The following is an 11501-nucleotide window of genomic DNA, read 5'->3' as shown; positions in this document are numbered from 1 at the left end:
TGTGTGCAGAATACAGCGTGAAGGTGAAAAAAAGTATTTTAATCCTCCTCCCATCTCATGGTATAAGTTTTGCACTGGAAAATTTGCACTTTAGTTATAGTAAGTGCAGAGGCAAATAAGCTGTAGCGCTTTATACGTCACCAGGACTAACACATACATATTTATCGATAGTCTGGAAGACTTATTGGTACTGATGCAAAAATAAACGATGCTTGAAGAAATTTCACGAGATCTGTCTACATCCCCATACTTTATCTACGTAAGTAAATAAGTTATAATTTTTTATGATAAATATTGAATTTCCCGGTTTTTTTTTTTTTCATTTTAAAAAAAATCCAATTTCATTTTATAACACCGAATGTTGGAAATAGAAACCAATGGAGGCATTGCGTGTTTAGTGGCGGAACTCAACGCCGCTCTCGATACCAGGGCGAAGAAATGAAAAAATTAAATATTTGATTTCCTTGAGTGGGAATCGAACTCACTACTTGTCGCGTCTATAGTCACACGATCTAGAGCCACAACTTGCCTCAAATAAGATAGGATAATCTCTTATAGGATTTAAATGAATTTCAGAGTTTAGGTACTTTGATACCTATACAGAAACGCTGCTGCAAGAAATGTTATTTCTTAGTGCAATCTTATAATTTTATATAAAAATATTAATTATTGAAAAGTAGCAATGAATAGCGACATTATGCCAGACGTTTATATCTAAATACTTTTTAAATTATTATATAAAGATAAAGATTGATTTTTTATCAACCAACTAACATTTTTTTGAATTTTACTGGTAGAATGTCTATTAACAATAAAATTTTAATATTCTGAATATAACATTGTGTACAACAAATTATCATAAAAAAGCTTTTAAAAAGTAAGTGTGTTTTTAAAAGGTGATATATACATATAGGCTAAACTTGAGGCCAGGAAAGTAATTGAATCTCCACCACCCATGAATTTTACGTATGCCTAATGCCTATTAGATTTTTTTACATTAATCGTGTTATCTAATATATTGGAATTTAAATAATAATTTAGTACATTATTATCCGTCTAGCCGATAAATGTTTTAGATAATATACGGATATTGGATAATGGACATGCCATTGCTGTCGTATAGGGCGACAAAATTGTAGGTATACGGTTCTCTTAATCTTCTCCTGGTTTACACACGTCAATGAACCTGATTAATCTCGTTAAATAGTTAAAATGAAAATGGCCAACAAAATGCACCCATAAACAGTTTCATGGAAAACATAGACTGATGAGGACTTTAGGTACCATTAATCCAAAAGTTTGTGGTATTTTTCAGCAAAAAAAATATTTTCATTGTATTTGTATTAATAAGAAAGTTGCTTGTGGTTTTTGTAAATGAGCTTCAAGAAGTCAGATATCTCTTTCAAATCGTCTTTTATCAGAGAATATTATTTTGACCATTATAGAAATATTGCACGTAAAGTGATGGAACTCAATTACGAATTTCGTCCTTATAAACCTAAAAATGAACACTTTTTCTATAATATAAAAGCACTACAGTAAAAATACATTGTCGGTACCTTAAACTTTTTAAATGCTACGAGTATTAGATCCAATTCAAGAATAGGTTTTAATTTTAAAAATGACATAACTGATTTTGGTCTATAATTTATCAGCTAAGTTACAAATAAAAAAGAAATTAGCTTGTTAGCAACACCTGTTTAACGTATGGGTTATATTATATTCGTTGATATGGTATTTCTAGAGACTGTAAGAGGCCGTCATGGCAAAGGGGCACAAGGGTGTGACTGTAACGCCTGGTTGTGGGTTTGATCCTCATTCGGTGGAACGAATTATTATTTATTAATATTTTCATTTCGTCGTTCTGGCACCAAGCCCAATGTTGATTTCCGTCACGCAATGCTTCGAAAAATTCAGCGGAAAATGGGGAACGGAGTGACTGAGTGAGGATTCGACTTTGGTTTCGAGCAAAATGGAATGTTAGCCCTGCTTTAAGTTATTTTGGGTGAGCTTGTGGTTTACGATGGCTCAGTAACCTGTTCATTATATTCAATTATTTATTTATATAAAAAATGAAACAAGTGCGTTCCGTAATAGTTCCGAAGTAAATAGTATTAGCTAAATCATACCACATAATAATTATTATTAGTTTATTTATACACCACATTACATTACATTAGAGACTCATAGATATATTTACATAAAATAATTAAAAAACAAAAACCATACAAACACAAAATAATTAAAAATTAAAAAGCGATCAAATGCGAGTAGGTATAGCTTCCTCACCTATGCTTTCGTACCAATTTCAGGATTGTAGTACAACGAGAAGTACAGTAGGTACTTATAAAAGTTATAAATTTACGTTTCAATTGTAAACGATTGTATGCTTTTATTTTCCATGAAATGAACTATAATTATAAATATGTAATAGTTTTATCTGTAATATATATTTTTTTCCTTTATTTACATTGTAAGTTCTCACTTCCTGCCCCATTTCATGCAAACTTAAATTTGTGAGCGTATGCACTGAACACATTTTGTATGAAATGAACTAAAATATAATTTTGTAATGGTGTTTCTATGAAAAATATTTAAAAAATTCACTTCGGATATTTTTCCTTTATTTGTATTTTAAGTTCTCACTTCGGATTAAGTTTTCACTAGGTCCATGGGAAGTACCCATGGGAATAGGTATTGATTACGCAACTAATTTGATACAAAATGCAGTAAAAAGAATGTATAAATGCTTGTATCTTTTGATTGTGTTGCCTTAGAATCTTATTTCCGTGCTGTAAGGGACCGTAGACCTGAACATTTGATGTTAATATCAGCTTGATATTTTCACACGATCTTGACAGATGGACAGATGAACTACGAAGTGGTCCTATAAGGGTTCCGTTTTTCCTTATGAGGTGCGAAATCCTAAAAATATCCAAAAGGGAATCTTCTGCCGATTTCTTCGTGGTGATATTTTCATATAAAAATAGTATGATTGGTCAGGCAAAATCCAAACGCTGGCAAAGCTGGTCTCATCACGCCGCCATTTAAAATATTCAGATTTTTTTGGTTCACTGTATAGTGTAAAAATATTAATATTTTCCTTGTCTTTTCTATTTGTCGAACTATAAAGTAAATTCATTTGGCGAAACAGTCTGGGAGCAAATTGGCTGTGAAAATTTAGCCATTAAAAATTCAAAATGCAACAGGAACATCTTCATATTTTTTTGACAAAGGCCGAAACTAAGATCAAACCCGAAGGACTGGTTTCAGTTTACATTTTAGTTGAAAGCCTTGGTTCATCTGGACTTATGATAGAGTCATAGGATTTTTATTTCAAAATTGCATTTTTTTACAAATATTATTATTTCGGACAAACTATTTAACACATATAAATTGGTGCACTTGCAAACACATTTAATTATTAATTCGTTTAACATTAACTACGTATTCTTATCACACTGATTTCATATTTCAATGTCAATGACAGTTAAAATTGTTTATAAATATATTTTAATAGGCGACTATCGAATACCACGTTGAGCTTATTTTGTTTATTAATTTTAGCTATCGGCTGAGGATATCGTATCTACGAGTATGTATTTTGAAAATTCTTTGTAATCAAGATAGATATTGGCGGATATGATAGAACTAAACTAATCATTTTTGAATGGTGATAGGAATTATTATAAATCAATGAAATCAGCTATATTCGGCCACTCCAAAGTTAACTGTAGCTTTGTGTTGTCGTACAAGTGCACACACGCTTGCTAATTGGTGCAGTTCAGTGAAACTGTCAGCATGGTAACGTTTACTTTTTTTTTTCTATTACCATAGATTGTATATATTTTTTTCTTAATTATGAGTGTACATATTTTTAAGATGAAATGTTTATAAATAAATAAATATTTGATTTATTGGGGATATACACCAATAACAGAGAGGAAGAAAGAGGAATTTAGTGGAAAAAGTTTCTAGATATATTAGTACCCAGTTATGAAATAGTTTAAATAATTTCCTAATGTCTTAGTCTATTCTTTTAATATAAAAAAAACTATTATATTAAATTTAATGTGTTATTTAAAGTCTGTTGGTTGGTAATGTTGAAAGCTTACTATTATTTAACGTTTATTTCTCCTCTTCCCGAATTTATAATATTTAAATAAAATATATGACCTAATTTACATATTTGCTTATTCAAATTAAATAATATATTTTATTTTTAACCTTTTTTATACTAACGTGTTATTACCACAACTTTTCATCATCCAGCTGTTAAAGTTAGGAATATTGCGTCAAATGTTTTTAGAACTATTTTCATTAAAAATACAATAAATACGGATTAAATACGGATATCAAGCCTAATTTCTAGTTTATTAGTAGTATACTTAAAATATTTTATATTTATTGATGGCATTTTCTACTTTTTATGTAAAATTTTGTGTTATATGAAAAATTTAACATTGGTAATCATAGTTTTATCAAATTTCTATGAACAAAATTTTAAATAAATAAGTGTCACTTGAGATATAAGTAGATTACGTTAATGTTTCATAAAGTTATCGAAACCACTTTAAAAAATAAAAGCCGTTTGTCGGCTTTTTAACTCGACTTAAAATAGTATATTTTTTTTATCATCTCTATAAAGAATAATTTATATTTAAAAAGTATTTTCACATTAAAAATAACTTTAATAAAAGCTTTATTACTTTATCGTGCACTTATCCCAGTTTTATAAAATTTATTTAAATTTAATAATTATTCTAGTACTTGACGATATTAATATTGATTGATAGTATAATATTTTTTATAATAATATAAACACAAAAAATTAAAGAACCTAAAAGTGTAAGATATAGCTATAGTATTTTTTAATTTTAGCTTAGTGAACCCGCACCCACTTACAGCCGTCGTCAACGTGCTATCAGTCGTCATTGGTACCTCATACTATCTTTAAAGAGTACCACACCACTATATAGTTTAAAGATAGAGATTAAGATTATTTATTACTCACTTTCTGTTTTCTTAAGCCATTTATACTTTATTATCAGCCTTTAGACATGTGTATAATAACAATAATTGATAGTATATTTTAATAAAATAGCACATATCTCGAATTATGACGATTTCTAAACAGAACCACTACTTTTGCTATTTTTTACATTCGTACTGTATGGGCTATGGCGTACATATCATTTTACCAGCGTTTATGGAAACTGCTGGTATAAGTTAGAATAATAATAATTTTTATATTATTTTATACATAAAAAGTAACTGTATTATAAATTACAATTTAAATAATCTAATTTTTTTATTGAATATCTGAAAAAAAATGTTTCAAAATGGTATTTTACATGGATATGTTTCATTTAAAGGGTGACGCTATAGAACAAGGCGGCAAGGTCAATCCCGCTTTCGAGTCCTCTGAACCTTCTGTACAAATTCAAAACAAGCAAGAATTAAGCAATGGCAAACAGGTATGTTTAATATTTTCTTAGGTAACAATTTAAATTAATATTTGAATATGTACAAAAACCGTTGCAGCTTAATTAGGAAAATAAATTATTCGACTGAAAGTGGGGAACAAGAGAGGAGTGTCTCAACACTAGGTTCCCGTGTTCCCTCTGAATACTCTGCTAGAAGGGGGATACAGCGTGAAGTTAAAGAATCATATGATATATAGTTTTGAAGAGATCATATCATACGCCGGGTAATCAAAACCTATAGGGTACCTCCCGTGGACCTATATGAAATCTAGCACAAAGTGAGAACTTACATTATACCAATTAAAGAAAAATGTTTAAACTGAAAATTTATAGGTTTTTCATAGAAAAAAAAAATTACAAACTTATATTTGTAGTTCATTTCACACAAAATGTATGCATATGCCCGCAAAGTTAAGATTGTCAAGTTTTATAAGTGATACTTCCCGTTGACCTACATTGACTACCTCAAATTAAAATGGAAACCTGAATAACAATGTGATATTTTTATAATTTGCAGGAAGATGTGGAAGAAGGACCCGGAAGGGCAATGTGGGGAAACCAGCTAGAATTTCTTATGTCATGTATTTCTTTATCTGTGGGTCTTGGTAACGTGTGGCGGTTTCCCATCACCGCATACAACAACGGAGGCGGAGCTTTCCTCATCCCATATATTTTAGCTCTTATATTAATAGGAAAGCCTATGTACTATCTCGAATGTGCACTTGGACAGTTCAGTTCTAAAAATGCTATTAAACTATGGGCACTATCACCAGCTATGAAAGGTAGGTACAATGTAATTTGATATTTCTCCATTATTAACGTTTCTATGTTCGTAAGCAGAATTGTAGCATTGGGGGAGGCCTATGTCCAGTAGTGGACTTTAAAAGGCTGATGGATGGATGGATGGATGGATTGTTTTTTGTTTTGAGTATGTAATCAGCTTCACGCTGTATTCCGCACACAGAAGGCTGACAGAACCTAGTGTTAAGACACTCCGTTTCCCATTTTCCACCGAATTCTGGAGGCACTGCGTTTTGAGTGGCAGAACGAAGAAATGAAAGTATTATATATTTAATTTCCTACAGTCCGTGGTGTTTGCAATCACACTTTGTGAACCTCCGCCACGATTGGCCTCCTGAATGTGAAGTAAGTGTTACATAATAATTAATATTAATTGTAAATTTCAGGAGTCGGTTACGCGCAGACGCTGGGATGTTTTTACATTCTATCCTACTACGTATCTATCATAGCGTTGTGTATTTACTACTTTGCTATGAGTTTCCAATCGGTCCTGCCATGGTCTGTTTGTGATGAGAGCTGGACTGATTGCGTACCATCTGGTGAGACGGAAAATGTTGTCATCACAGAAAACTCATCTATGAGTGCTGAACTATATTTCCGGTAACTATTAAAATTAGTACTTACATACAAATGATACATTTATATACTTTTTAACTTAATTTAAAATATTATAATTTTTATTACAGTCAATCAGTTCTCCAAATTAACGGTGGTCTCGAGGAAGGTCTTGGTAAGTTAACATTTTAAAACAACACTTTTTTAAATAAATATATATATATATATTTTATTTAACTTTTGAAATCCAAAGCTTTTATAATAAGTATCTATTTATTTTAATAATATTTTTTTCCATAGGTTTACCTATTTGGTACTTAACTCTCTGTTTATTCGCCGCGTGGGTCATGATTTTCATCATTATTTCAAGAGGCATTAAAAGTTCTGGCAAAGCATCATATTTCTTGGCTCTATTCCCTTATGTTGTTATGATTATACTTTTAATCAGGTAATTATTTTTTTTATATATTTCAGTATATTTGTATGAAACATTAAATCAGTTTCCTGTATCCTGCACACAGCAGGGTAGGCAGAGGAAACCTAGTGTTAAGACACTCCGTTCCCAACTTTGCGCCGGCACCGGCATTCTGGAGGCAATGCGTGGAGATTGGCGGAACTCAACGCCGCGCTTTGCCTTGACACTAGAGCGAAAAATTTAAATAAATATTTCATTTCCTCGACGATTGTGTATTCCTCGAATACACAATCGTCACGTTACAGTCACACCCTTGTGCCACTGCGCCACGGCGGCCTCATGTGTATGAATTCTTGGTTCTTATTTTATATGCAAATTGTAACATAACATAATATAGATATTTGTTATGTTACAATTTGCATATAATAAAATCGATCCAAATGATGGTATCATATTATTTAAAGCATTATTAAAGTAATAATTATTGAAATTTTCAGTACCACCCTTCTACCCGGATCTGGAAACGGTATCCTGTTTTTCTTGACCCCACAGTGGGATAAGCTGGCTGATCTTAACGTAAGCACCTTTTTGTTTCTTTATAAGTCTAAATATCAAGCAAAATGTCCAACATAATAAATAACCATATTATATGTATTTACTCCCAAGAACAACAAGAAGATAAAACGCAGCGCAGTTAACTTTGGTAATTCTATATGCATTGTGTTGAAAACTGGGCGGAAAGTGAAGAACGGAGTGTCTCAACATTAGGTCCCCCCTGTCTACCATACTACATGCGGAATTAAATGTGGAGCCACCAATCAGATTTCTTCAATTTCTACTCGAGGAAATTTAAAATTTAATATTTTCAATTCTTCGCTGTAGTGTCAAGGCAAAAGCATCGAATTCCGCCAGTAAAGACGCAATGTCTCCAGAATTCGGCCGAAAATGGGGAGGGGAGTGTTTTAGCACTAAGCTATGCCTGCTCCAAAAGGGATACAGCGTGAAACTGTTTTTTTTTTTTTATATTCTTGTCGACAATTTGACATATTAGTAGGTAGTGATATCGTTTTCTTATTTATTATTTTTATTATTTGTTAACAAAGACGTGTACTATTATTTACAGGTGTGGTACAGCGCCATCACTCAAGTATTCTTTTCCCTTAATATATGTACCGGACCACTGATGATGTTTTCTTCTTACAACAATTTTAGACAAAATGTCTACAGGTGAGTACAATATATTTCTTTCTTAATTTAAAAATTAAAGAAAAAAAAAACGATATTTAAAAAAAAAATGTAATAAATTATTACTTACTTATATTTCTTATATTTAAAAATCTTCAAAAACATAAATAGCAGAATATAATTAGTATAGTTTTCCTATAATTATAATAGTTTTCCTTTTTTAATACCTTTTATTTTTTTTATTAACAGAGACGCTATGATTGTCACCACGTTGGACACGTGCACAAGTTTGCTCTCTGGTATCACCATTTTCGGTATTCTCGGTAACCTGGCTTACGTACTTGATCAACCTGTGGGAAGCGTTATTGGCACTGGTGGTACAGGATTGGCTTTCATTTCTTACCCTGATGCTATCGCCAAGACTTTCCAACCTCAGGTAAAAAATCTATTGTATAACCTTACTTATATACATATAACGACTCATGATCAAAATAAATATTAAAAATACATGTTGAAATAATATTTTTTTCCATAATTTCAGCTGTTTTCAGTACTTTTCTTCACTATGATGATGGTACTCGGTATTGGGTCAGCTGTAGCTCTCGTCACCGCAGTCAACACTGTCCTTCTTGATTCTTTCCCTAAAGTAAAAACAATTTACATTTCGGCGATCTCTTGTATTATCGGTTTCGCTGCTGGTATTATATTCGTTACACCCGTAAGTAAACTAACCTCATATCTAAGACCTTATTCTATTTATTTTAATATGTAAATAATATACTAATCTTGAAATTTCTGGATAGGCTGGTCAATATGTTCTAACAATCGCTGACTTCTATGGTGGAACTTTCCTCATCCTGTTCTGTGGTATCGTTGAAATCATTGGAGTGTTCTACTTTTATGGTAATTATTGTTTCTTTTATATTATATAATTTTCCTTCCCTAATCACTTAAAAAATAATATTTAATTGCTAAACCATCTAAAACAACATATATTATTTCGTTTCAGGAGTAGAAAATATATGCTTGGATTTAGAATACATGTTGAATATCAAAACCTCTGTATATTGGCGTTTCTGTTGGGGTATCATCACTCCTGCTATGATGGCAGTGGTATTTTTCTACGCACTTATAGCTGGTGAAGAATTGGAGTTTGGTGACTACGTGTTCCCATCTGCAGCATATGGTAATTTTTGTATTATTTTTTAATTTGCATTTATCCATTTAAATTAAATAAATAATCACTTGTAACTACATAATCTAAATAATTGCTCAAATAATAGGAAAATTTAGATATAAACCAAACTCAATCTACTACTGTCTAGGATAAAGACACATCTTGTTATTGTTTAACATAAAATGCTGATTTACAGATACCCCTTTATATACGACTAGTAGCCCTTGTGCGGCTTCGCCCGCTTTTTTATTATTTAATGTTATTTAAGCGTATTTAGGAAAACATAGTTATCTCAGTATAGTTATCTATGGTTTTGTTATACACTTATAAATCGACTTTTTTATATTTTGGGATATTATTTGAAATTTCGAGACAAAAAGTAGTCTACGTGTTACTCCATGAACAACACAAACAAAACAAAGCAAACAGACAAAAGGTTTAAATGTCATAGATTCGTGTTCTATTAATAAATTATTTTTCGTGATTTCTTTTACTGATTTAATATAGAATATATACATATATTACACAAGTACATTGTATCTATATTATATTTTATACATACGTGTTTTGTTTTTTTGCAGTTGCTGGGTACTTGATGATGGCCGTAGGTGCCTTCTTCGTAGCACTATTTATAGTCGCATCCTTTATTAAAAATAGATCTGCTGGTAGCCTTCTTGATGTAAGTAAAATATAATTATAAATTTTCATCCCATATTGAAGAATAAATGTTTATTAATCTAACCACAAAAATAATTTGTAAGGCCAATCACAAAACGACCGATGACCAAACGTCACATTACTATGTTAAATGTTGGCAGTATCTGTGCTCTATAATTTATCCGTATTAAAATCAGGTTTATTTACCTTTTATCTCACGGCTCCCTGAATAGTGTATGAACTTGAACCTTTTTAAAAAAAAGTTCTTTAATCTTTTTATTTTTTATTTTTAGATCATTAAGAAGTGCATAAATAAGAAACCAACATGGGGACCACTTAACCCTGATAATCATAGAGAATGGCTGCTCTTCAAGCAAGATGCTAAGAACGACCGCCTTAAGGTGAAAGGGAATTGGTTTAGTCATACTTGGAAGGTTTTATGTGGATCATATAGACGTGGAAAGTAAATACGAAATGTAAATAAATTTATATTAAATCACATACTTATAATAGTGTTAGAAGAAGACATTAGTGTACTATACTTAATTGTAATATTCTTAATTGATGTGGATCTGGTTATGAATTGACGTGTATTTATTTGTATAAATATGGGTTCATTGTTATACTCAATAAAAACCATAATTTAAAAATCTTATTTTTTATTACAAATTGTATATTTTGAACACTCACTCATCGACAATTATTAAGGATACCTTTTTAGCTTGGACCACTATGACTACATCAGGTGCCCCGGCTTAATAGCAATACAAGAAATAAATTTAATTCCAATCTGTTCAGTACTTCCAAAAACGCGATGCGTATGTACAAATCAACAAATAGACAGACAGACAAAAAAAATCATATAATCATATTATTAATTGTTGATAAACAACTGAATTAACCAACTTCCTTCGGATATAAAATTTAAAATACCTTACGGCAATCACCATTCTCCCCACGTTTCAGTTGTTGTAAAAGAATGATAATTAGTTAATTAATTAGTTAACTGAACTCAAATATCCTTGGTTGGTTATCCAAATTATAATAGATGGTGAAATTCATAATTGTAAGAATTCCAAGATACCATGACCAAAACCAAATAAGGAACCATATAAAATCTTGAATAGGAGTTAACTCATAATAAGTAAAATTTGTATTGGCAGATGATTCTTTTTAAGTAGAATTTGTATTGATTGATAGCACTTACATAAAAACCAAGTAAAAA

At 31.0% G+C, this 11501-nt stretch overlaps 1 protein-coding gene across 2 annotated transcripts; it reads left to right on the top strand.

Annotated features, from left to right (window-relative positions):
- Window positions 1–170: 170 nt before the first annotated feature.
- Window positions 171–10926, top strand: LOC146531438 (sodium-dependent nutrient amino acid transporter 1-like). 2 transcript variants are annotated; one of them, XM_085198086.1, is made up of 14 exons: window positions 171–259; window positions 5376–5477; window positions 6004–6268; window positions 6674–6887; window positions 6974–7017; window positions 7143–7290; window positions 7755–7833; window positions 8381–8484; window positions 8692–8878; window positions 8984–9160; window positions 9246–9345; window positions 9452–9628; window positions 10201–10298; window positions 10570–10926. In XM_085198086.1, the coding sequence occupies exons 1-14, from the start codon at window positions 209–211 to the stop codon at window positions 10741–10743; spliced, it is 1920 nt and encodes a 639-aa protein (XP_085054212.1). In that variant the 5' UTR covers window positions 171–208; the 3' UTR covers window positions 10744–10926. The 2 variants fall into 2 exon arrangements, with proteins under 2 accessions (XP_085054212.1, XP_085054213.1); XM_085198087.1 differs by lacking the exon at window positions 171–259 and adding an exon at window positions 3672–3804.
- The last annotated feature ends 575 nt before the right edge of the window (window positions 10927–11501 follow it).

Source organism: Heliconius melpomene, chromosome 15, assembly GCF_056956725.1.
Source record: "Heliconius melpomene rosina isolate 202511_hmr_F chromosome 15, ASM5695672v1, whole genome shotgun sequence".
Lineage (NCBI taxonomy): Eukaryota > Metazoa > Arthropoda > Insecta > Lepidoptera > Nymphalidae > Heliconius > Heliconius melpomene.
This window is presented reverse-complemented; position numbering and strand designations above follow the sequence as displayed.